The sequence below is a fragment of the Mobula birostris genome, chromosome 10 (assembly GCF_030028105.1).
Source record: "Mobula birostris isolate sMobBir1 chromosome 10, sMobBir1.hap1, whole genome shotgun sequence".
NCBI classification, from domain to species: domain Eukaryota; kingdom Metazoa; phylum Chordata; class Chondrichthyes; order Myliobatiformes; family Myliobatidae; genus Mobula; species Mobula birostris.
In genome coordinates, this window is record NC_092379.1 from 125,434,780 (window position 1) to 125,462,744 (window position 27,965).

The window sequence follows — 27,965 nt, forward strand, 5'->3', positions numbered from 1 at the left end:
ATGGAGATATTAAAGACAGAAATAGAGCTGTTTCGGAAGATGCAAGCAAAGGTGTCGTCGTTATTGTCTTTAAGCTCCACCCCCCCCCCCCCCATCATGTTTAATCATGCACTGGGCTATATACCTACAAGGTAATCAAGTTTTTATTTGAAATGTGGTCTATTACTTAATGTTACTTTAACAACGTACAAAAATTTCTCTAACATTTAATCTTCTGGTAAGTGAATGTTTGGATATCTAGCATTCACTATTCTGTACTGACACACTAATGCAGAAGACTAAAAATAAACATCTAAAACAAAATTTATATAAAAAAATCTAGGGCGCCTAAGATATTTGCACTGCCATTTTGTGGGTGGGCGGTTGTTGCACAATGAAAATTTACCTGGTGTGTTGAATAAAGATCATGTTTGAATATAGTGTACATCCTAGAATAGTACAGCACAGGCCCTTTGGCAACCTTTGGAACAAGTATCCACTGAGCTCTTGATTTTGGAACAAAAGAATTTTGAGACTATAGGCTTTGGTGTGCTGGCAATTTGAACCTATGGAGAAATGTGTAATTTCAGTTTTTTCAACCTTGAGCAGAATTAAAATTATCATGAGAAAAAGTTGTTTACTTTCTACCCAACCTATGCCACTCTAATGTGCACCTCAGTCAATTTCCTCTGTCAGCCACCTCTACTTCAAGAAAAGCAAATATCATTGCTGTCCTTGTAATTAAAATATTCTATCCAGAAGACATCCTGATGAATCTTCTCTGCACTCCCTCCGCTGTAGTTGTGTCCTTCCTATAATGCATCTGGAATGACACATAATGTTCCAACTATGTTCTAATCAATGATTTATTAAGTTCTGCCAAAATCTCCTACACTTCTACTTTCATTCTAAGCAAATGAAGGCAAATATTTAGTATGTCTTTACCACCTCACCTAACTATATTGCCAACTTTATAATCTTCGTTCCTCCATTTTTCTTAGGCCCTTCCATTCATTGCACTTGTCAGAATTTAATACCATCTACTATTGTCCTGCCGGATTTAACAGCTGATCAGTAACATTGTAGCCAAACACTACCTTCTTATTATCAAAAACAAAATGCTTAAGGAACTCAGCAAGTCAGTCACCATGTATGGAGTGAAATAAACAGTTGACATTTCGGGTGTGATCAGATCATCATACTTTTAACAACACCACCAACTTAGTGTCATCTGCAAAGTTATAGCTCATGCAGTTACAATTAAATATGTGTGTGTATACGCATACATTCTCACACACTTATATATGAGATACGATATATCTCAGTACAAATCCCTATAGTACGTTTGTATTTGCTACTGGTCATGAGCTTCCAATCACAAAGACAACCCTTTGCTAGTACTCTGTTTTCCAATTACCAAGCAAATTGTGTATCTGGTTAAACTTGAATTCTATGGGCTCTAACCCTTGGAACAGCCTTCCATGTGGAACCTAGCAAAAGGTCTTGCTGAAGTCTATGGAAAACAACATTAACTGCATTGCCCTCATCCATACTGTATACTTAGTTACCCTAATTGGTCAGACATAATCTCTCACCAACAAATCTATGCTGTCTATCTCCAATGAGTATAGATTAATACTGTCCTTCAGAACTTTTTCCAATAATTACCCTATCACTGAACTTGGCCTCCCTACTGCCTTTCTTGAGAGTCATAATCATATGTCAAAGAAACATGCCATTTGGTCAAGGCATCTACCATGACGATTGGCTACATATCCATATTAAATCAGCAATTCAGCTACTCATTTAGACACTTAAAATTTGTCAACAACCGTTATTCCACAACACACTCAGGCAGTGTATTCTGGATGCTCACCCAATGATGAAAAGGGTCTCTCTCAGATCCTTGAACTTCCTAACTTAAATCTACATCCCCTGGCTTTAAATGCTTCTGTGGGGTCAAGTTTCCTGCAGTCCACCTTAACTCTGTCCTTCATATTTTTACATTCCTCAGTTAATTTCTCTTAACTACCTCCGGTCTAGTGAAGCCAGGTGTAGCCTATAATTTCGTCATAACTAGAACACTCTATCCTAAGCAATATTGTGGTGAGTTCCCTCTATACCCTCTCTAGCACTATCACACCCTTTCCATGTTGTGGTGTCCAGATATACGTACAATATGTCAGCTTAACTCTTGCCAGTGTTTTATAAAGTTGGAGCATTATCTCCCTGCTTTTGTATTCCCAGCTAATGCAAACCAGTATTCTTGCATTATCTCTGTCCATCGAGTAATGCCAAGAACTTCAAGGATACTTGTACACCATGTTTCCACTGTTCCTCGGTACTCCCTAGGACCCTACCATTTGTAGTGTACATCCTAGAACCTAGAACAGTACAGCATAGGCACAGGCCCTTTGGCCCATGATTTTGTGTCAATAATTGCCAAATTATTGTTAAAGACTAAGGAGCTGGTGGTAGACCTAAGGAGAGCTAAGGTACCGGTGACCCCTGTTTCCATCCAGGTGGTCAGTGTGGACAAGGTGGAGGATTACAAATACCTGGGGATATGAATTGACAATAAACTGGACTGGTCAAAGAACACTGAGGCTGTCTACAAGAAGGGGCAGAGCCGTCTCTATTTCCTGAGGAGACTGAGGTCCTTTAACATCTGTCGGACGATGCTGAGGATGTTCTACGAGTCTGTGGTGGCCAGTACGATCATGTTTGCTGTTATGTGCTGGGGCAGCAGGCTGAGGGTAGCAGACACCAACAGAATCAACAAACTCATTCGTAAGGGCAGTGATGTTGTGGGGATGGAACTGGACTCTCTGACGGTGGTGTCTGAAAAGAGGATGCTGTCCAAGTTATACTACATAATGTATTGGTTGGGCACAGGAGTACATTCAGCCAGAGACACATTCCACCGAGATTCAACACAGAGCATCATAGGAAGTCATTCCTGCCTGTGGCCATGAAACTTTACAACTCCTCCCTTGGAGGGTCAGACACCCTGAGCCAATAGGCTGGTCCTGGACTTATTTCCTGGCATAATTTACATATTACTATTTAATTATTTATGGTTTTATTACTATTTAATTATTTATGGTGCAAGTGTAATGAAAACCAATTTCTCCCGGGATCAATAAAGTATGACTATGACTAGGTTAGGGTTAGGAGTCCTTGATGATGGGGAGGATGGTGCTTGTGATGGAGCTGGCTGAGTATACAACCCTCTGCGGCTTCCTGAGATCCTTTGAATTGACAACCTCTATCCTGAACACAGAATAGTATCTGCATTAAGATGAGGTGCAGGCCTTTTCTGCCTGGTGTTTCTGATTGATTTGTCACCAAACAGCAAATTATAAGCTACTTTTATCTTGTCTGTACCTACTTCCCTGCTTTGTCTCCAAAAGACATTTATACTCTTCATGCTTGTCATATTATTTGCTTCTCTCTGCTGTTTTTTACTATCTGCCTCCCCACTGAGTTTCCTCCAACCTGTTGAATCGCTGCTAAATGCAGCCCAAAAGCTTGATTTACTAGAATGCTTCTAGACACAAGAAATTTGATCTATCAAATTAGATTTGATAAGCTTGAACCATTCTTGAGGCAAAAAAAATACAGACATGAAAGAGGCATTCAAGATCATGATAGGTATAGATTGTATAAATGGAAAGAAAGCATTAGCAGATGGTTCAGTAACAAATTTAAAGTATTGCTTGAAGGGATTTAGGGAAATTTTTTATGCCGAACGTAGTTTTGACCTGGATCTCTACATGTAAAAATTGTAGGAGCAGACTCAGTTGGAGTTTTGAAAACAATTGTATAGTTATTCGAAAATAATTTTCAGGGCCTGTAGAAATTAACGGAATGGGATTGAGATAGTTGCTCTGCTGGGAGCTGGTATAAATTTAATGGGTTGAATGGCATCCCTTTGTGATGCAAATATCCTAGGATGCTAATACTGCTCAAGGATGTTTGGTTTTGTTCTAGCCATGCTCATTTACACCTTTTCACTGAAACTATATTTTATCTAACCTTCTTGGAAGTGGCCTATACTGGTCAATCAAATAATCACCTACCAGTAGCCAATAGTGTTATGAAACAATGCCCACAGTATGTGATCGCTGGCAAATAGTTCAATTGATTAAGTGGGTACTTGTAATCTTTATCAAATTTTTGTTGATTACAGAGATGGGCGGATTTTTACTATGATGTCAAAACGAATAATAGTCAATTCCCCAAATATTAGCACATTTCTAATGTTCAAACGCCAAGTTGCTACATTTTTTGGAGTGGGGGGTTCTATTTGTCACACAAAACTGCATTTCCATCTCCAACTTGCAATGAAACTTGTAAATAATTTTCTGATTTAGTTAAAATGTTTAGGGTTTAGATTTCCAAAATATGTGTTCTGTGGTTTTGTTTAAACTTTCCTGATTTGTGCCAAACCTTCAAATAAAATTAATAATCTTATCAAGTCTTCTCACTAAGGAAACTTAAGATGTTAAATTATGTTATTAAAAATAATTTTCATTTTTGTTAGAGTATAGCAAATGTGCCTTAGTGTAACCATAATATATGTGGATGAGAAAACTTAAACAAATACACTCAGACCCTGCATAGTGCTGATTCACTGCAACGTGGTTATTCAATTCTTTATTGAAATTTATAAAAATGACAAAAAATTCACTTTAAACAACATTTAAAACTTCTCATTACAGTAAACGTTCAATCATCTAATGAGAGTGCTCTGAGCCGTTCACAGACAATCACGTATTAGTTAATGCTCTACCTCCCCTGCGTGTGTAAATGTTCTTGCTCCCATGCCAATTTCTTCCTTTTTTTTTCACCTATAATGTCTGGAAAATGGCCTGGAACTTCCAGTGAGAGTAGTACATCTAAGATGTCTAGGAAAAGCATTAGCATGAATGTGAATCTACAAGTGATACGGCGTATGGAAGCCAGTGAGCATCAGGTTGTTGTTGGCACCTCTTTGAAATTACCTGCATTGACCATCAAAACAATTATAAAAAATGCAGAGAAAATAAAAGCTTCTGCAACGACAACCTCAAAGTTATCATCAACAAAGGTGATTCGATCAAGAAGCTTGAAAAAATGGAAAATAGACTAAATATATGGGTGGATGACCAAACACAATGAAATATGCCCCTAAGCCAGCTGATAATAATGAAAAAGGCAAGAAGCATCTTCAATCATACTCAAGAAGAAAATACGTCGGTAACGTTCACAGCCAGCAGAGGTTGGTTTGATAGATTTAAGCAACGCAGTAACCTCCATAGCATGAACAGAATATGGAAGAAGCTATGACCAGAAGTATGCAACAACATCCAGGATTTCAGACTGAACCAGTCATTCAGAGCATTGTTGATCTGGGATGGAGTGGGATTTGAGGATGGTAATGATGGCAATGTTGAAGAGTTACTGCATTCTCATGGTGAGAGATTTAATAACGAAGAGCTTCAAGAATTGGCAGAGCAGCACATCCTGGGTGAATCTGAGGACACAGATGGAGAAGATGAAACACTAGCGGGAAACCTCACCACAAAATTCCTCAGCACTAGTATCACCACAATCACACAAATTGCGGACCAGTTCATTGTTAATAACCCTAACTGGGAGCAAAGCAATAAGGCAAAGAGAGGTGTTCTCAACATGATTTCCTGCTACCGAGAACAACTTCATGACAGGAAACTTAAGAAGAGGTAGTCAACTCTTGACACCTACTTGAAGAAGAAGCCAAAGTTGAAGGAGAAACCACAGCCTTGTCCCTTCTCTAAGATGTAACCACCACCTGCTTTTCTCCGCTGCCATTGCGATGAGTTGCTGCTCCACTGATGTACAGATTAGGCCTATTTGCGTCTTTGTTACTCGACGAGTTATTGTGTATACATAAAATTATATATCAAATATCTTAGGTTTGATTTTTTTTTAAACAGGCATGTGTCCATTTACGTAATGTTATAATAATCCTGCGTAGCATTGATTTACATAGCGCTCCACCTCCAAGGAACGCATCCTCAGCGTTAAGTGGGGTCTGAGTGTATCTCAAGTATTCAGCAAAGGAAATTTTTCACTGTGGTTTATATTTGTTTTATTCAGGAATAGGTTATGTAAACATAAACTACATTATTTATACTACAAATTATGCAACTTCATTGTGACATAATGCCTTTAAGTTAATAATTTTAGCATTTCAGAACTAGAAAAAATATTAATTTTGAAATGCAACAATCTTGGCACCCTTTCTGAATGGAAGAGAAGCTGCATGTGTGTGGGTTTTCAAATATCTGTAGTGAGCTACTGCTCCAAGAAGTTTTGCATTAAATGGCATAGTTGTGCATACTACATCCGGCCATTTTAAATACCCATTTCAACTTGTAGGGCAGGTTTGAATGTTGGGGTTTCTCACAACACAGATTGAAAGTAAGTTCTGCCTACAATCCAATATCTAGAGAGCAGAGAATATGTAAGTTGAGTAGCCCCAGAAGGTGTTTGTACCTGATATCTATTCATTGTCTGTAGTAATCTATATAATACTAAAACTCTCATGCTCTGTCTGTCTGTTTGTGACCTCCAATTAGCGCAAATGGCGGATTACAGCGGCACTTTTTTGGCTAGATCAAATTAAAATGCACTAACTTACAGAATGCAGGCAAAGTTCAAGGTTATATATTCGTATAAAATTGCTCATTCGCCAAAAAATCAACAGGCTGGCTTTCACTCGAGAGCCGATCGGCCATTATGGAAATCGGACAGCCCGAAGCACGCGCACAGCCAGCCTCAGCAGCGACACCTACCGGAGCAAAAGGGCAGGGCAGCTCTATTTGGAGGTGTTCATTCTGCTAATCACCATTAGCATGTGCAGGATTGGGACAGGTCTAACTGCCACCCATCAATAAGAGATAATTACATCTTATTGTAATGACGTACTTCGAGACACCCATAAAACCCTTTGCTGCAGTCAAAGGACATTGGTGGCTATATCACGTCCATTTAGGAGAGTGCCAACCACATTGTCAAGAATAATCAGCATCCTTTGGTGTTAGTGCTTCGTATCTTCTACCCAGCATCAGGGTAAAAAAAAAAAGGTCCGCCTAATTATGCCGCGTGGAAAGGGAAGGGAGACATTACGGTTAAGAGACGATGCCAAATGTCGTTGGGAAAGGCAAGGAGAGGGAGAGAACAAGAATCAGATGAGGGCAGGGACTCCAGGATCAAAGAGTCAGGACAAAAAAAAGATGAGAGAAGAAGAGACAGAGGAGGAGAGGCATGCACGTCTCCAGGGTCAGAGACAAAGAATAAACAGCAGAAGAGATGGGGGATGAAATGACTGCACGTCTCCAGAATGACAATGAGAGGCACAAAGGTGGCAGATAAACCAGAAATGATGCCATCAAAAGTGTCCTCCGTTAAACGAGGAGCTATATTTGCTTTGCTACGCATCGTTCTTCTTTAATAAACTGAGGTTTTCTACTTCAGTTTCCAAAGCAAAGTGATACCAATAGCATTCAGGAAAATTTAATATTCATTCTGGTCACATCAGACTGCACTACCCTTCTCTAAAGGGTGCCCCAACGGGTCACCCCGTTGTCTAGTAGCCTATGTAGTTGTCTCAACAGCTCTTATAGCAAAGTTTTCTTATTTAATGTTTTTCATTTCTTGATTTGATTTGCATTTTGTTTTTTTTTAATTCATCCTATTATAGAACACATTCATTTGAAAAGGACAAATGTAAGAGAAAAAAACTGTTTTAGAAATTTTAAATTGTATCCTACAGATCAAGTTCTCATGGGTGACAGGAATGAAATCAATTTGGTATACTAAACCCAATCAAGCCACATTTGTTCCACATCAGCCACCTGCCAACACATGTCTGGGCCCAATGTGGAAGGCACAGTGACTCCGCATCCCTAGAAGTGAGCAGCAAAGTATACCAAGGCTCAAGTAGTGAATGCACTTCAAAATACAGCGGTATTTTTTTAAACAAGAGGGGACAGAGTCTCAGTATTGTGCATTATCAGAGAGTTAGGGAAGCTGTACAAAACAGTGATCTAATTATGATAGCTTGATGAAAAATTCGAAAATGATTTAGTTCAATCTGTAACTAGGGTTTAATATCTGAATAAAGCAAACCATAAATGCATGAGGTATGAGTTGCTTATGGTAGATGGAGATATGATGGGTAATAGGTGGTGGCAAACAAAGATTTAATATATTTATTATTTGTGAACTATTAAAACCAAAAAAAAATTCAACAGGTATAGTGGTACAGCCACTGCAATCTAAAAAAGTTAAAGGTAATATCACCCTTCAGTTCCATTATTTACTTTAATACTAAATTTATAATAATTTCTTTGAGATCCTCATTATTTCCAGAAGGCTATCACAGCCATCCTGATGCAAGGTCTTCACCCAAAATGTTCAGCATCCCCCTGCATCCACAAATACATTTTGATCCACTGAGTTTCTACAGCAGTTTGCTTTTTCCTCCAGGTTATGGCTTATGTCTCCAGCTGACACACACACATTTGTTTAATTCCTGCACCATTTCCCAATATAAGTTGTCCAGTATTGGTCTGTAAGGGACCCAAACTTTGACTGAAAGAAAAAAAATACCTAATCTTTTCCTTTTAACGTCTCCATGGAAGCCCTTTACAATCTGTTTATTTCTTGCTAGCCTACACTCATTTTACTATTCTTTCCTTAACGATACTTTGGTTCTCTCGTGAATTCTAAAATATTCTTATTCCTCAGGCTATTGTTCCCTTTGGTAATATTATAATGTTTCTGACATGATGATGTGCAATCTGGAGGGAGCCTACAAGTGGCGGTGTTCCTATGTGCCTACTATCTTATTCTTAGTGATTAGAAGCTTTGGTTTAGGCAATGCAAGTAATTGCACTGCATTGGACAGATGATATACTCTGCAGCCACTAATGGTGGTGGACAGATTGAATGTTTAGGGTGGTGGTTTGGTTGTCATTCAAGCAGGCTGCTTTGTCACAGATAAGACCATAAGATATATGAGCAGAATTAGGCCATTTGGCCCATAATGTCTGCTCTGCCATTTCATCATAGCTGCAGATATCCCACCTCTCCTGGAAGTTCCGGGGGTCTCCCGCATATTAATAGTGGCTCCCTGATGCCCACAAATTATATACAATGTCACGGAAATCAATTTTTTTGAGAGCAAGTGAGTGAGAGAGCGCGAGAGAGAAAGCAAAAGAAAAAGCACGAGAGCGACCATGAGAAAGTGAGAGCAAGCAAACGAGAGAGAGCGCGAGAGTGACCACGAGAGAGAACAAGAGAGAAAGCACGAGAGCGACCATGAGAGAGCGAGAGCGCGCCATGGGAGAGTGTTCCAAAAAAAGAAAATATAAATTTTACGTCACTCCAGACTACACTAAAGTGTACCCCTGCCTAATAGGGGTCAAAAATAATGACAGTGTTGCTCGCTGCACTGTTTGCAATGTGACTTTTCTATTGCCCATAGTGGGTTAAAATGTAAAAGATGTGTTGAGGTGAGTTTAACAGGTGTCATTCGTTCATTAGCATAGCTAACGTTATTTAAACTAGCTGGCTGGCTGCTGAGGAGCTACTCTATTGCAGACATCCCACCTCTCCCGGAAGTCTCCCGCAAATTGATGGTGCTACCTCCCCGAAATGAGTTTTTGCAGAGTGGGATGTCTGTAGCTGATCCAATTTTCCCCTCAGTCTCAAGCTCCTGCCTTCTCCCTATATCCCTTTATGTCCTGACCAATCAGTAATCATCAACCTCTGCCTTAAATATACATAAAGAGCTTGCCTCCACAGCTGCCTGTGGCAAATAATTCTACTGATTCACCATTCTCTGGCTAAAGAAATTCCTCCTCATCTCAGTTCTAAAAGGATGCCCTTCTATTCTAAGGATGTGTCCTCTGGTCTTAAGACTCTCCCACTATAGGAAACATTCTCTCCATATCCAGTTTATCAAGGCCTTTCACCATTCGATAGGTTTCAGTGAGGTCACCCCTCATTCTTCTGAATTTTAGTGAATACAGACCCAGAGCCCTTCGACACTCTTCATGATAATGATAAGCCATTCAATCCTGGAATCATTTTCATGAACCTCCTTTGAACCTTCTCCAGTTTCAGCACATCCTTTCTAAGGGACCCAAATTTGCTCACAACACTCCTAGTGAGGCCTCACCAGTGATCAATAAAGATTTAAATTTACGTACTTGCTTTTATATTCTAGTCCTCTTGAAATGAATGCTAACATTGCATTTGCCTTCCTCACCACAAACTCAACCTGCAAATTAATCTTTAGGGAATCCTGCACAAGGACTCCCAAGTCCCTTTGCACCTCAGTTTTTTGTATTTTCTCTCCATTTAGAAAATAGTCAACTCTCATTTCTTCTACCAAAGTGCATGACCATACACTTCCTGACACTGTTTTCCATCTGCTATTTCTTTGCCCATTCTCCTAATCTCTCTAAGTCCTTCTGTAGCCTTTCTACTTCTTGACACTTACCTGCCCCTTCACCTATCTTTATATCGTCAACAAAGCCATCAATTCCATCATCCAATTTGCACTTTAGGTACCTGAAAAAAACTTTTGGTATCCTCTTTAATATTATTGACTAGCTTACTTTCGTATTCCATCTTTACCTTAATGATTTTTTTAGTTTACTTCTGTTTGTTTTTAAAAGCTTTCCAATCCTCTAACTTCCCACTAATCTTTGCTCTATTTTATACCCTTTCTTTGACTTCTCTTGTTAGCCATGGTTGTGTCATCTTTCCTTTAGAATACTTCTTCCTCTTTCGGATGTAATAATCCTGTGGTTTCTGAATTGTTTCCAGAAATTCCAGGCATTACTGCTGTACCGTCATCCCTAGCAGTGTTCTTTTCCAATCAATTCTGGCCCACTCCTCTCTCATGTTTCTATAGATGATGAGTCTATCGGGACTTTGACACTTTATTTTTTACCATGCCATGGTCTGCTCTTTATCAAATTATGGTATTGCTTTGCACTGTTGTAACTATATGTTATAATTATGTGGTTTTGTCAGTTGTAGTCTCTGTTTGTCCTGTGTTTTCTTGTGATATCATTCTGGAGGAACGTTGTATCATTTTTTAATACATGCATTTCTAAATGACAATAAATGAGGACTGAGTGTCCTCATAATCTATAATCTGTAACTCCCTTTACTCCACTGTAGTACTGATACATCTGACTTTAGCTTCTCCTTCTGAAATTTCGGAGTGAATTTGATCACATTACGATCACTTACCCTAAAGGTTCTTTTACCTTAAGCTCTCTAATCAATTCTAGTTCATTGCCCAACACCCAATCCAGAATAGTTGATCCTCTAGTGGACTCAACTATGAGGTGCTCTAAAAAGCCATCTCATAGGGACTCTAGAAATAACCCCTCCTGTAAACCAGCAGCAACCTGATTTTCCCAATTTACACGCATAACGTAGTCCCCCGTGACTACTGTGATATTGCTCTTTTGGCATGCATTTTCTGTCTCCAACTGTTTGGGGGTCCGTATACACTCCTATTAGGGTCTTTTTACCTTTGCAATTCCTCAGCTCTATCCCAATAATTCAACACCTTCCAACCCTATGTCACCTCTTTCTAATGATTTGATTTCATTTTTTTTTTTTTTACCAACGAAGCAATGCCACCCCCTCTACCATCTTGCCTATCCTTTCAATACAGTGTGTATCCTTTGACATTAAGCTCCTGCTATAATCTTTCAGCCGTGGTTCCATGATGCCTACAACATCATACCTGCCAACCTGCAACTGTGCTACAAGTTCACCTACCTTATTCCGTATACAGCACTCAATCAGATACATCATCTTCCATCCCGTATTCACCCTTTTCGATTTTGTCACACGTTGCTCAACCTTTTGATTCTTTTAAGGTCTCGCCAACATCTGCCTCTGCAACCTCTCCACTAACTGTTCTAACGCTGGTTCCCATCCCCCCTGCAACTTTAGTTTAAATACCACCATGCAGCATTAACAAGCCTTCCCTCTAGGATATTAGTTCTCCTCCAGTTCAGTTGCAAACTGTTCCTTCTGTACAGGTGCCATCTTCCCTGCAAGAGAGCTCAATGATCCAAAAATCTAATGCCCTCCCTCCTACTCCAACTGCTTAGCCACATATTAAACTGTATAATCTTCCTAGTTCTAGCCTCACTAGCACATGGCAAGGGCTTGAAATCCTAAGATCACAACCCAGGAGATTCTGCCTTTTAACTTAGCATCTAACTCCCTGAACTTCCTATGCAGATCTTCGTCACTCGTCCTACCTATGTCATTGATACCTACATGGACCACGACTTCTGGTTGTTCACCCTCCCACGAATGCTGATGACTCGATCTGAGATATTCCGGACACTGACCATCGGGTGGTAACATACCATCAGGAATCTCATTCTCACCCACAGGACCTCCTGTCAATTCCCCTAACTAACGAATCGCTATCACCACAGTGTGCCTCTTCTTCCCCCTTCCCCTCTGAGTTACAGAGGCAGACTCAGTGCCAGAGACCTGACCACTGTGACTTTCCTTTGTTAGGTCAATCAGCCAACAGTATCCAAAGTAATATATCTGTTGTTGAGGGGGATGGCTACAGGGGTACTCTGCACTAGCTCCTTAACCCCTTTCCCATTCCTGACTAACACCCAGTTTTCTGTGTCCTATCTATCACCTCTTCAGCCTCCCGAATGATCCAGTGTTCATTCAGTTTCAGCTCCAACTCCTTAACATGATTTGTTAGAAGCTGCAGCTGGTTGCACCTCACAGTTGTAGTGGTCACAGACACTGCATGTCTCCCTGCCTTCCCATATCGTACAAGAGGAGCATTGCCCTATCCTGCCTGTCATCTCTACCTAGCTGACCAGGTATAAAGAAGAGAAGGGAAAATCTTGTACTTTTTTTTCCTTTGCTTTCTCTGAATCAAGCCTCTCTTTGCTGAGTCTCGAAGAGCTAAAGCCTTTAGACTACCACTCAGACGATGGCCACTGCGCTTGCCATTGCCTTTCTTTAATTTGCTCTTATTAATTACACCAATTGGCCCCAGTTCAAAGCTCCATTACGCTGCTGCGAACCACTCCTGCCTTTTATCATCAGGCGGTGGACCTGATTGAAGTCCCATCTTCACAAAACTTCCGAGGTCCAGATTGGCCACGGGTCAAGGCTCTATTAAGAAGCCTCTTTAGAACTGTTGGATAGTAAGAAGTCTCTTTAGAATTGTTGGAACTCTACTCATCCAGGTGAATGGAAGTTATTCTATCATGCACCTGTTTGTGCCTTGCAGGCATTTTGGAATTCAGGCAGTAAAGTCACTTTGTCACATGTTACCCAGCTCTGTCACACTCTTGTAACTACTTTATGTGTGGCTGGACAAGATGTGTTTCAGAATCTGATTTATTATTATTGCCTTATGTGACGAGAATTTTGGTGATTTGCAGCAGTACAATATAAGGACTAAATTACAATGAATTTCAAAATAAATGGTGCATATAATGAGCTGGTGTTGATGGGTTCATGGATTGTTCAGAAATTTTATTATGGATGTGCAGAAGCTGTTTCTGAATTGCTGAGTATCACTCTTCAGGATTTTGTATCTCCTCCTTGATGGTAGTAATAAATGAAGGGAATGCTCTAAATCTTGAGGGTCCTTAATGATGGATGCTCCCTTCATGAGGCATCGCTTCTTAAAAGTGTCCTCAGTTGTTGGGAGGGTTGTGCCCCAGATTGAGCTGGTTGAGTCTACAGCCCTCGACATCCTCCATATCAGGCTGTTTTGCAGCTACACACATCAAAGTTGCTGGTGAACGCCGCAGGCCAGGCAGCATCTCTAGGAAGAGGTGCAGTCGACGTTTCAGGCCGAGACCCTTCGTCAGGACTAACTGAAGGAAAAGTGAGTAAGGGATTTGAATGTTGGGGGGGAGGGGGAGATCCAAAATGATAGGAGAAGACAGGAGGGGGAGGGATGGAGCCAAGAGCTGGACAGGTGATAGGCAAAAGGTATACGAGAGGATCATGGGACAGGAGGTCCGGGAAGAAAGACAAGGGTGGGGGGACCCAGAGGATGGGCAAGGGGTATATTCAGAGGGACAGAGGGAGAAAAAGGAGAGTGAGAGAAAGAATGTATGTATAAAAATACGTAACAGATGGGGTACGAGGGGGAGGTGGGGCATTAGCGGAAGTTAGAGAAGTCGATGTTCATGCCATCAGGTTGGAGGCTACCCAGACGGAATATAAGGTGTTGTTCCTCCAACCTGAGTGTGGCTTCATCTTTACAGTAGAGGAGGCAGTGGATAGACATGTCAGAATGGGAATGGGATGTGGAATTAAAATGTGTGACCACTGGGAGATCCTGCTTTCTCTGGCGGACAGAGCATAGATGTTCAGCAAAGCGATCTCCCAGTCTGCGTCGGGTCTCGCCAATATATAAAAGGCCACATCGTGAGCACCGGACATAGTATATCACCCTAGCCGACTCACAGGTGAAGTGTTGCCTCACCTGGAAGGACTGTTTGGGGCCCTGAATGGTGGTAAGGGAGGAAGTGTAAGGGCATGTGTAGCACTTGTTCCGCTTACACGGATAAGTGCCAGGAGGGAGATCAGTGGGGAGGGATGGGGGGGACGAATGGACAAGGGAGTTGCGTAGGGAGCGATCCCTGTAGAATGCGGGGGGGGGAGGCAAAGATGTGCTTAGTGGTGGGATCCCGTTGGAGGTGGCGGAAGTTACGGAGAATAATATGTTGGACCCGGATGCTGGTGGGGTGGTAGGTGAGGACCAGGGAAACCCTATTCCTAGTGGGGTGGCGGGAGGATGGAGTGAGAGCAGATGTACGTGAAATGGGGGAGATGCGTTTAAGAGCAGAGTTGATAGTGGAGGAAGGGAAGCCCCTTTCTTTAAAAAAGGAAGACATCTCCCTCGTCCTAGAATGAAAAGCCTCATCCTGAGAGCAGATGCGGCGGAGACGGAGGAATTGCGAGAAAGGGATGGCGTTTTTGCAAGAGACAGGGTGAGAAGAGGAATAGTCCAGATAGCTGTGAGAGTCAGTAGGCTTATAGTAGACATCAGTGGATAAGCTGTCTCCAGAGACAGAGACAGAAAGATCTAGAAAGGGGAGGGAGGTTTCTGAAATGGGCCAGGTAAACTTGAGGGCAGGGTGAAAGTTGGAGGCAAAGTTAATAAAGTCAACGAGTTCTGCATGCGTGCAGGAAGCAGCGCCAATGCAGTCGTCGATGTAGCGAAGGAAAAGTGGGGGACAGATACCAGAAAAGGCACGGAACATAGATTGTTCCACAAAGCCAACAAAAAGGCAGGCATAGCTAGGCTAGTCAGATGCTATCTACCATATACCTATAGAAATTTGCACGTGGTGATAAGCCAAATCTCCTTATTCTCCTCATAAAGTGTAGCTGATGGCGTGCCTTCAAATATATTCAAATCTATTTTAATATATTGGTTGGTATTCCAATGAGAGCCATAGATGATTTGCTAAAGGGAATTGTACAAATCTAGTTGTTTTTGTGAAGGTTTCTTTTCATGTTTTTCAAAAGGTCTGATGCCCTTCAGTATCCTGACCAATGTTTATTGCTCTGTCTCTGTAAATAAAGTATAGCCTGGTCAGTTAGTTCTCTATTCTTGCCACCTTCATGCTTGGAAGCTGTTTCCTACATTGCAACAGTTTCAACATTGCTACATTGAACTCCTTTCTTGATCTTGCATTTCAAGAGGAGTACAGTACTGGTACTGTGGGTAATTGTGGCTGCACAAAAGAAGTGCTATTTCCTTGTACTCAACCTGGGTGCAATTTTAGTTATCACCAGTATCTGTTGGTAAACATTGTTTGTGGTTTTACAATAATATTTTTAAATTTGGTGGCAAAATAACTAACACAATGTTAAATATATAAAAAAAAATACAATGTATTACAAAAACAGCTTGGGGCAATAAACAAGTATTTCCCAAATTTGAGTTAGTGCAGTAACTGAAATTTGTTCAGCAAACGTGAATCTCTGCATAGTGAAATTTAAAAATTGCAGAACGATATATTTTTTTAAAGAGACATTTGTTATTTGAATTTTCTAAGTAGATTCCTGGATGCGAGCATTACCATGTGCTAATATTTAGTCAATTTTCCTGTCTAGCTGTAGATGCTCTGTTTTACTGTTCATAAAGTGTAAATTAGTCATTTCAGTAACAACATGCCAGAATGTGAATTTACTATGTTTAAGCAATTTTGTTTGCTCTCTAATCATAAACCAAATTATATTTAATGTAAAGTATAGGTGATGTTATTTGTATAAACATAAGATTCAGAGAAATTCTATAGCATATTTTTAGTGATGCATAAAACCCACTCCAAATGTTAAACCAACAGAGTTGATGGGTGTGGTAAACCTACTGATGCAGTGGAATTTGAGATTACAATAAATTCTTAATACTGCATTTAAGTATCTAAACTGGTATTTCTCTATTTTACTAATGCACTGATTGTGACACATATTAGTCCTAACCAAATAAATGTTAGTTGTTTGTGTTTTGAAAAAACAATCTGTTTATGTCTGGTACTAAGAAGCCATCCCCAACATAACTTAGATCAGGGTTCTATATTAAATGCAAACACATAGTCACTGATAATTCTGCTCAGAATTTTTTTTCTAAACCTGTGCCACTGAAGTCAGATTTTGCGGCTATCTACTCTTGCCCCCATCTTGTAAATAAAACTGGATGCACATGTCAATTCTACCTGTATAGCAAGGACTAAATGACAGTAGAGCTTTCAAGTGTAGATCAAAATGCTCACATTCTGCGTGAAACTTCGATTGCTAGATAAGTTGCACGTCATGGATTGGATGGCAGTCTGAGGTACTGAAAAATTGAATGCTTCAGAATATCTCTTGAGCATATATAAACTATCAAGTATATTAAAAAAAATATAAAAATACCCAAATGTAAAAACAATATAAAGCATTTCTAAATAAACTGAAATCATAAAAAATTACTGAGATTTGGGATCTTGCAGTTCAAGAGAGTGGAAATACCACTTCCCTGAGGGGGATGTATAGGCTGGAATTCCCAAGGAGTTTATCAGCAGAGAAAAGTTGGGAAAAAGCTGATGAAACGGCATGTTTAGAACCTCTGATAATGTACTAAAATAATGAAATTCTGGTAAGGAACTGCCATCCGAATCACATCAAGTAAGTAGCATCACACATCAAAGTTGCTGGTGAACGCAGCAGGCCAGGCAGCATCTCTAGGAAGGGGTACAGTCGACGTTTCAGGCCAAGACCCTTCATCAGGACTAACTGAAAGAAGGGCTAGTAAGAGATTTGAAAGTGGGAGGGGGAGATCCAAAATGATAGGAGAAGACGGGAGGGGGAGGGATGGAGCCAAGAGCTGGACAGGTGATTGGCAAAGGGGATATGAGAGGATCAAGGGACAGGAGGTCCGGGGAGAAAGACGGGGGGGGGGGGGGAACCCAGAGGATGGGCGAGGGGTATAGTCAGAGGGACAGAGGGAGAAAAAGGAGAGTGGGAGAAAGAATGTGTGTATAAAAATAAATAACGGATGGGATACGGGGGGAGGTGGGGCATTAGTGGAAGTTAGAGAAGTTGATGTTCATGCCATCAGGTTGGAGGCTACCCAGACGGAATATAAGGTGTTATTCCTCCAACCTGAGTGTGGCTTCATCTTTACAGTAGAGGAAGCCGTGGATAGACATATCAGAATGGGAATGGGATGTGGAATTAAAATGTGTGGCCACTGGGAGATCCTGCTTCCTCTGGCGGACAGAGCGTAGGTGTTCACCAAAGCAGTCTCTCGGTCTACGTCGGGTCTCGCCAATATATAGAAGGCCACATTGGGAGCACCAGACACAGTATATCACCCCAGCCGACTCACAGGTGAAGTGTCGCCTCACCTGGAAGGACTGTCTGGGGCCCTGAATGGTGGTCAGGGAGGAAGTGTAAGGGCATGTGTAGCACTTGTTCCGCTTACAAGGATAAATGCCAGCAGGGAGATCAGTGGGGAGGGATGGGGGGACGAATGGACAAGGGAGTCGCGTAGGGAACGATCCCTACGGAAGTAGCATGCCTGCGTTAGAAGATGAAACCTAACTAACGTATGAGGTTGTGACAGAAAAATAATTAAACTGTGGAAAATTGCATAAAATGATGTGGATTTGATTTCTAACGCAGAAACTAAGAGCAATTCTAAAGTCATAACTATGGATGGACAGTAAATGTTGACTTTGCTAACAACCCATATCCTGTGAACGAACTATAATTAAAAGGACTCAGAGCTGCAAGATTTTAAATAAATCTTGGAAATGAATACTAATCTAATTGGAGAATAGAATTGGAGTGCTTGAACATAATATTATGTTAGCCTGGAGGAAGAAATATTGAATGTCATTCAGATTATTTAATCTGACAATTTTTTTTTAAATTGCAGAATGTTTTGGATCCAAACTGTAGATTTGCCGCATTTTGAGTAGGTGGTGTAGATAATGTAATCGGGAGGCATTCCATTAATATTAAATAAAGCATGTTGGATGATGTATATAACAAGGCAAGATAATACCAAGTATAAATTGCTAATATAGTAAGAATGGATGATAGATGTTGTCAAAGTAACTTCTGACTAGGGTTTTGTTTTAACTACTTCCTTACACATATTATTCCCTTAATAGTAAAATAAAAATAATGTTCAAAATGGTTGTGACATGATAAATCTCCTTAAGCTATAATTTCTAAGAAAGTCACCAAAATATTTCCTGAATTGGCTATTTGGAGGCTTTGCAGCTACAGCCCCCTCTCGTCTGTCTTCAGCTTCTCAACATCTAGTCAGGTTTTCTCCAGCAACATCATTCAAAGATAAAGGATTGGTTTCTGGTGACATCCAGCCTCTTAACCAGTTAGTTCTCTCAATAGTTTCACTAAAATGGTTTTCTTAATAGCATTTATCATTCATTCTTTTAGTCATTGTTCTTCCTGGGGAATACTAAGAAGGTTGTTAGGAATGATGATGAAAGCTTAGTCAAAGAATCATGAAAAAGAAGGATTTGAAATGGAAGAGATGATATTAGGGAACTAATTCTCAGAGCTCAATATCCAAAGACAAAACTGAATGAGAACTGGACAAGAGATCAAATAACTGAAGTTCTAAGAGAATGTTGACACTTGAGGCTGTAGTCATGGATGGATTGGCTGTCAGAAACTTGAGTGAATATGGAGCAAGTCAGAGTTAGCATGAATAAGGATGAGCAGCTTTGGTGTTGAATAGGATGCGTGTTGGCTGGCAGGGAGAGCAGTATTTGGTAAGGTTAGGATGTGAATTGCTTTGTCCTGCTTGTACTGAAGTATATTAAATGAAAAAAGAACAGAAACAGGAACAGCGCACATAAAAATTGCTGGTGAACGCAGCAGGCCAGGCAGCATCTATAGGAAGAGGTACAGATGACGTTTCGGGCCGAGACCCTTCGTCAGGACTAACTGAAACTGAAACTCTTCTTTCATTTAGTCCTGGCGAAGGGTCTCGGCCCAAAACGTCGACTGTACCTCTTCCTATAGATGCTGCCTGGCCTGCTGCGTTCACCAGCAGTTTTTATGTGTGTTGCTTGAAATTCTAGCATCTGCAGATTTCCTCGTGTTTGAGAAACAGGAACAGCACTACATTTTCCAAGTAGCTATGCTATTTCCAGGAAAGGCAGATTACTCACTTTCTGCTATGATCACTGACCATTCCTGCCCAGTATCCTCCATCTGTGACATTGGCTCAGTTCTATTGTCTGCATTAGTACATCCCATTGAGTGGCAGGGTGGAGATACATCTCTACCAAAGGAGATATAAAGTGCTCCTTTCCTCCACTAGTCTGCAGCTCACCATTGGGGAAGCTGTAGCACCTGCTTAGCCAGCCGATTAGGGTCACATGTAGCCATAGGAGCAAGTGGGGGATGGTCGTATGAGCAGCTGGTGCATATCGCAAGACCTGGCTATGCAACCACTGACGCCAGACAGACAATCTCTGAAGTGTATTGATAATGGTTGGGGTCACCTGTCTTGTAAAGACACTGCCCAGAATAAGACAATGGCAAACCACTTCTGCAGAAAAATATTTGTCAAGAACAATCAAGGTCAAGACCATTTTCACCCACACCATATGACATGCACATGATGATGATAAGTACATCCCAAAACACAGAACAAAGTATAATCACCATCCTACTGCCTCGTTAATTCATTTGACCCAGTCTTGCTCCATTCCAAATATTCCCCTTTTTCCTTTCCTTTTCCTTGTCACCTTCAATTTAAAGTCTTCTCTTCTAATCTCTTTCCCAATTCTGAGGAAATGATATTTTTGTTTACCTTTGTACAGAAGCTACCAGAGTATTTACAACATTTTCTGTTTTTATTTTGGATTTCAAGCATCTGCAGTTTTATTTGAAAATATGCTGTCTTCATTGGAGAAAAGGGGATCTGGATTGACAGTGTAGCTCAGGACTGAATAGGAAGCTAGTGTTATGGAAGGTAGATAAGTGGATTTAATTAGAAAGATAGTGTTTGCAGGAAGATGTGAAGACTGCTACATGGAGTTCAGGGAGGTCAAGGAAGGGTCAAGGAATATTGTGCACTCATGCTGAAATTGACCTAATATTTGTCCAGCTTCACCAAGAACTACATTTAAATCTTGGGGACTGTAAAGTGAATGATGCAAGAATGGGAAATTGGGCAGTTGTAGATGCTGTGGTTACTAATTAGTTGGTAAAATGGATGTTTCCAGTAATTCTTTCTGTAAGCTATTCACAAAATACAGAGTGCTTGTCGCCCCAGTTTTCAAAAATAACTATTGTCATATTCCCATGTGGGATTAAGAAAACAGATTTTGGGTTCTAACCCTTTGCAGTATTTATACTCTGTAATACAGTGAATGGCTTTAATAGTCCATGGCACATGGAGGAAAAAATTACTATTCACCTTTTTACTACTCTGATTCTGATAGTATCATCCAGACTTGTATATGAATGCTTAAAGTAGTAGGATATTTCTGATATTTATAGACTCAGAACACATGTCACTGTCAACTAAAAATAATTGAAGCATCAAACTTCTGGAAGAGAGTTCCTAAAACTCCATTTATTACAGACTGTTTTAGAATGCCAGATTATACCGAAGTCCCTAAAAAAAAAACCATGCAGTCATTGAAGCATGTGCAAATGAGGTTAGAGTCACTATTGCGCTCTCCATGATGACGTTATCACACAGGAAATTGAGTACTGATAGGAATTGTTCCTAGAAAAAGAAATGTACTTTTGCAGCAAAATGTACAGAAGCTTGTTTTGCAAAATCTGGTTTGGGAACCAACTGCATTATTTATCCTTCCCTTATAGTTTAGCTCTTTGTACCAAGCCACTAGGTCAGCTTTCAGTCGCAGTAGTAATTTCAGCAGAGTGGAGTTTCATATAGTCTTATTGAATGTTGTACTAGATATGAACTTGATGTTTACAATGAGTGAAATCTTGAACGGCACACTTTAATGGTTCGCTGCGTTTTGTATTTGTAACATTCAGATTTTGACCAATTTATTTTTTGTCTCCTACAGATTAAGTACACCAACATGATTAAAATCCATGTCAACAGAGGAAAGGATTGAATGTACCTTTTCCCATGGTACTTACCATGCAATTGTACAACCTGCTAGATGGAACTGGTACTGTCTGAAGCAGTCAAACTTTGCAAGAATACACACATACCTGCTATTTTCCCATGAACAAGGTTGGGAAATGTCAACACATGAATCTCAACAGGACAAGGACAACAAATTGCTGCCTTTTTGGTACTTCCTTCAACAAAAAGACACTCTTCCTACAAGTTTCAGCTCAGCAAAAAAGAAAAAAAAAAGAGCCATAGCTAATGTGAACCTATTTACTGAAACTTTTTAAATCCATTTGAATGTTAATGAAGTAGTTAAATGTTCACCATTTTTGCAAAACATTTCACAAATATGTTAAAAAATCTTTTTATTGGTGTTCCCCAGTTCAGGCACTAATGGGCTTTCTTTGACTAGTGCCGTGTGGAGTTTAAAAAGAAAACAAAAATGATTTGTAAGAAACATTACAATCATTTGTAGAACATAATGCATGTTCTGTGGGGATATTTAAGATTGTTCTGTTTTACTATGCACCCAGATATGTTATTTTGAAAGGGTAGCAATTTTGGGAAAAATAATTCTTACAAAGGACTAACAAGTTTTATAGATCACTTGTTTAAGTTTCACACCTTTGGAAAATCAAGAAAGTGTAGTTCAGCAGATCCCTCAGCTTCTCAGACCAGCTGTATATAGTTCATTGCTTTCTTCTTTTTTAGCTTGTGCTGTTTAAAGGCAGTCATGTTGGAAATCTTCTGTGGCCTTGAGCCAAGTAGGCCAAATTATTAAACCTCGTGAATGTAGCATAGGTTGACACAAAGTTCAGACTTTTGTGGGCAAGCTATCTACTGTGTCAGGTCAAGCAAGGAAAATATTTGTAAACCCATTGAAAAGTTTATTTTATCAGGTATTTGATATGTTCACAATGTCAGTTATGCCTAAACTTTGCTAAGACACTTTTCCTGTTTAAAAGCTGCTTTATTTCACTTTTTAAATCTATAGTGTTGTTGATGGCTTTTGATCTGCATATGCATTATGTCAATGCAAATGAAAATCCCCTGTCAGTATCTCTGACAGAATTATCCATTCAGGAATGTGCAGATTGCATTCTCCCTAAAGGCTTATCATGGTGCATGATTTTAAAAAGTAGACATTGACATTTACAGTTTTCCTCCTTGCTGTTCTCTGGGTTTGTTAAAATTTTTGTGACACTGCCTTTGTAATAACACATATCTTCACATCCTCTTCTACACAGCTGCAGAGGGAATGATGCCAAATATAGTCATCAATAGTGATTTTTCTTTTCTGTCCCTTGATCTAATCTACTTGCTGTACAGTTTGTGTTTAATTTGGCTAGTGAGTGTGATTTTTGTCTCTGCCTCCCAACAAATTTTTTTTTGTCCAAACCATAGCAAGGAGCATTTGTTTTCCTGTGGATACAGTTTTGGACAGCTTAAGTTGAGGTTTCCCCCCCATTTTATATTGAACAGAAAAACGTGAAAAGGCTTAAATGATTTTAAAAATGTTTGTATTTTGTGTTAAAGAATGTAGCTTTAATTACTGGTATGTGATGGACTATATTTATTCTGGGTTAGAGGGGTTAATTTTGGTTCCAAACTTCATTGCAGTCAGAAGTACTGTTTAAGAAATCTCACAAGCAGTACTTTCAATAAAGGGTATAATTGAAAAGGAACTTCAGTCTACCCTGTAACATTAGTCATAAGAGTTATGGACAATACAAATGTGCCACACCTTAAAATGGGGATTCAAAGATACTGGATGCAACCCTGATTGTTGTAACATTTATTATCAGGTTTGTGGAATTTATTGAGTGGTTCACTAAAGTTTACTGCAGATTTTCCCCTATTGCACATTTTGCTGAACAATTGAGATGGTGTTTATTATTTATGGTACCAACAGTTTCGTGGACTGTAGTACTACCCTTCAACAGTGTTAATCTAGTAGAAGATGTGACGAATGCTGGCTGCGTCTAAGTAATCAGTGATATTCTCACTTTACAAATTGCACCAAACTACTGGATTTAGTATTCAGTTCAACTGGCCTATCTGTCTTTCAAAAATTCTTAGATTGTACTTTAAAAATCATCAATTTTCTATTGTTTCTGAAAAACAAAAGGTCTTTATTAAATCCGACTAATCTAAGCTGTCAGAATATGAAGGTGTACAAGTTTGTCTTTGGTTGCTATTGCTAAATAGACACTAAATATTTTTTGCCCATTGTAAATGTTATTTAGTTCACATTAAAGCAGTAGCTCCTATTTGATACCTTTGATCAAAGAACAATTTCATACCCATGGTTTCACTAATGGGATAAGTCTGAATAAACACTAAAGCATTGTCTTTGTCCAGTTGAAGGTGATTGCATTGAATTTTTTTATCATTAGGTATTTTTTAAATTTACCACAGTGTATGGACAGGAGAATGGGTGGTTGGCTATCTTGCACAGGGCAACAGAGTCAGTCATGCTTCATTTTTTTGTTTTATTCTTCTATTGTATACTTGCCCATCTAGCTGAACTGGGAAGTTTTGAGTGTCTGGAAACCACTGGTGCCTGGTTTCCACTGGAACTATGAAATGGAATCTGTGGAATTGTTTGGTCTCCTTTTTGTGCTCACTGTTGTGCACAGAACATGTTTATACCAGTTTGCTTGACCCTTTGTCCTAAGAAAAGTATATGAAAATGAGGGAGTTATTATTTTAAAATTTTTTGGGTAAGGTTTTGAATGATAGGCATAATGTAAGTTAGGAAATCATCCAATTAATTTCTTCCCTTATTACAGTTTTGTGCTGAATTGGAAAGTAAGGGATTTAGCTTCCTATATATTAACTCAAGTGATTAATTATCTGAGATTCACTATATTGGACAGTACTTCAGAATGCATTAAATAGTTCAGAATGAGATCCATCCTGCTTAAGAATTGCATCTAAATAACTAAAATAAATTGGCTGCCTCAGAGAGTCAAATTTGAGATGGATTTATTAATGCAATATAAATCATGTGCCCCCTCTCCCCACCCCACCCCATTCATGAGCTCTCCTTTTGCATTAGATGTAGTATGTTCTGTTTGGAAGAGTGGTTAAAAAAGTAGATCAATTATCACCTGCACTTTATTTTTCAGTAGGTATTATAACCTTTAGTTAAAAGTAAGCAAGTTTTAAAGTTGGAGTGAGGCAGCTTCTGGGATGAATGATGTCTTTATTATATGCATTGGTGTATTCTCACCTCTTGCTACACTCTCCCTCCGGTACTCTCTCCCCCAGCAGTTTTTCTAAAATTTAATTTCATTTAATTGAAACTGGCAAGACAAAGTGATCTAAGCCAAAATGTAAAAAAAAATGCTGGAATGACTGGGCCAGGTCAGGCAGCAGTGACTTAAACCAAGGTGGGATGTATTTTCAGCATTAATTTCCTAATATTGATCTTTTTCTCAACTGATCATTACCAATTACACCGTTTACGAGCAGCAATAGTGAAATGGTCTGAAAGCATATTGATTGTAATGATTTCTCCATTAGAAACCTCAACACATTAATATCCATGGTTGTTGCATTCAGCTTGTCCACACCATTATTTTAATCTCACAATAGAGGAAATGGAAAAGAGCAAAAATAAGTAAAAATCTCAGTTTAAAACAAAGCTAGCAAAGAAATAAAAGAGCTGGAAATTTGACTCTGATGTTGACATAAAGCATGAATTTTGTTTCCAGCTGCAGTTGATGAAGTTAAATATTGGGTGTTGTGCATAACAGGAATAATGGGATGTTGCCCATTTTGTGCTACCACCAGTGTCTAATTTCTTTCCTCAATGGATTCATCTTGAGGTCAACCAGACACAACAATTTGCACATTCTAGCACCTGCCTTTTCCTGTAAACCTCAGAGTTGCAAGGAATGTTCTAATAAAGGTGATGTGCATTGGTAAATATATACAAATGTGAACCACATTTACTTGAGCATTCTGATGGCATCCAAATGAAAGAGGAATTTCAATGATTAACAGTAATATCCTAACATTTGTTTACTTAAACTCCTGGCTGCTTACGATGTTTGTATTGAGCTGTGTGATGAACTGCATGGCATAAGTAAAAGGTGATATAGGTGGTTACAATAATTATGAAGTGCGAAAAAAGTTGCCTTTTGCAACAGTTGGTTGTGTTATCTGGTTTTCGATTGCTGCTAAATTTAGATTTTTATGCTATTGGTACAATAACTGCTACTTGACCTGTACTAAGGTAATGCTATTCTACAGCTTGTTCTAATGACTGCAGATTGCACCACTGGTAGTAAAGGTATGTGCTGACGTTGGACCACAGGTGGTACTATGTGGAATATAATAGTAAGGTACAAATTTTAGTTACTGACCCATCCCAATGAGAATTACGTGGTTCAGTGATAATTATAAACACCAGATACTGCATGAATATGTAATTATAGAGCTAGGAATACCATTCTGTTAAGAGATCTATACCAACAAAAAATTGGGGGGAGGGATAGGGTTGGGGTTTTTTTGGGATTCACAAATGCACATCTATTGTAAGACCACTATAGTTCTTAGGGGATTAACTATCCTATGTAGTTTCCTGAATTTAGTATAGCTAGAGATAATATTCTAGTACCAAAGGGTACTGAATGAAAAAATGTAGTAGATCTAATTGGGCTGGTACATTTTGGTACTAATAGGGTTTTTAGATTTTTTTGAATAGTTAAGACATAGTCAACATGTGCTGAGAAAGGAATACCAGGATCATCATGCAGTTTAGTTAACAAATCAAATATTTAGGTCCTGAAGGTTATCGGTGCAAGAAACTGAGCACTGGCAACTTGTGTGCTGATTTTATACAGTAACCTCAAAAGCCAACTTATGGCCAAATAGGTATGGCATATACAGTATGCAATGTTTTTCCTCAGTCTATATAGCTTAGAGTTAAATAAATTATTCAGTATTGTGCTGGAAAGCTAATTCCGGATAAAGATTTACATATCACTTGGTAGGTACTGAAAAAAATTGTTAGTGGTAGAAAGCAACATAAGAGCAAATGAGAGAAGGTACCTGCTTCCACTTCAGGGGAAAAAAGCAGAATGATGAAGTTACAAATTCAGGGTCAACAGGATATGTTAACTATTTTTCTCAGTATATTGGTCAGTACCTATAATTTCTGTCCATCAAAAGACCCTTGCCATGTTTTTTGTATGTAATTGGACTTTGCACAAATTGTAAAAAAAAAATTGAGAATGGTATGCATTAAGTACAGTTAAATCAATGTTTAAAAATAATAATGGCTAGTTCTATAACTTGGTAAAGGAATGCCTTAATTTGAATATTGACTATAAACTAAAGAGAGGAAGGGAGAATTGGATTGGATGGTTTACACTACACTTACGCAGGTACCTTCCCTCATCTCATACATGCAAAATAAAAGTTGCATCTTCCAGACAATAGTATGCTGCTGTATAATAGTAAAAAACAAAGATGGAGCAATTGTATTCCTTTTGTAAATTAATTTGACAAATGGACATAGTTTTTCTTTTGGCTGTACAGAAAAGCAGAGGGTTGATACTCTATATATTGCTATTCCTGCACCACACACGACAGAAGGTTAAAAATATCTAACTTTATCTTGCTGTGTCTTCCACTGTAAATATTGTTTAGCATTTTAATGTTAATCCACCATGTCTGTGAACGGGAGACTGGCTTAGAGTTCTGTATAGTGTTTATATTTATCGCAAATGCTTTCCATAGAGCTACATGCAATAAAATTGTGTTCATGTTATTGCTTACATCTTGTATTTTTTTTTCATTTAATTCCTATGTTTAAGAAGTGAACTGTTCTTGGCTTAAGTTTTGTTTCCTGGTGCTCCTATTCTACATTTATAATATTCACCCATACAACCAGACCTGGTTATTAATATCCTTTTGAACACCTTTAATGGGGATTATTTGGCTCTGCAAAAAACTAATGCATCTCAGGTGTACAATAGTCTATATTGATATCTGCTTTGTCCCTTGTACAATAAGGTAATTTTGCTTTTTTTTAAAAAAAGAGAATATACTGCATATTTTGTATTTTCACACAGCGCTGAAGGAGCTTCTCCTCCTCTCATACCAGCTCTCAGAACTATTCCATTCTGGTACCTATTTTACCTGCAATGTACTTTTTATCCCAGCATACATTTCCCATGCTCCCCAATCTGCACATTTAAATTGTTAAAACCGAAAGCCTACAGAGGGAAGTAAGAAATTCCACAATCCTGTGCAGTTATATCACAGTCATCCA

General features: G+C 39.2%; 1 protein-coding gene and 1 long non-coding RNA gene across 4 annotated transcripts in view; one reads left to right on the forward strand and one right to left on the reverse strand.

Annotated features, from left to right (window-relative positions):
* Positions 1 to 27,468, forward strand: part of LOC140204315 (insulin receptor substrate 2-B-like) — a 52,762-nt gene extending 25,294 nt beyond the window's left edge. Inside the window, exon 2 of the mRNA XM_072270932.1 lies at positions 21,627 to 27,468. Within this exon, the coding sequence (XP_072127033.1) occupies positions 21,627 to 21,631 (5 nt within the window). The 3' untranslated portion in view covers positions 21,632 to 27,468. The remainder of the gene's footprint in view (positions 1 to 21,626) is intronic.
* The window catches only part of LOC140204316 (uncharacterized), a 92,066-nt gene that overhangs the window by 12,417 nt on the left and 51,684 nt on the right, over positions 1 to 27,965 (reverse strand). The gene's annotated exons all lie outside the window — the stretch shown is intronic.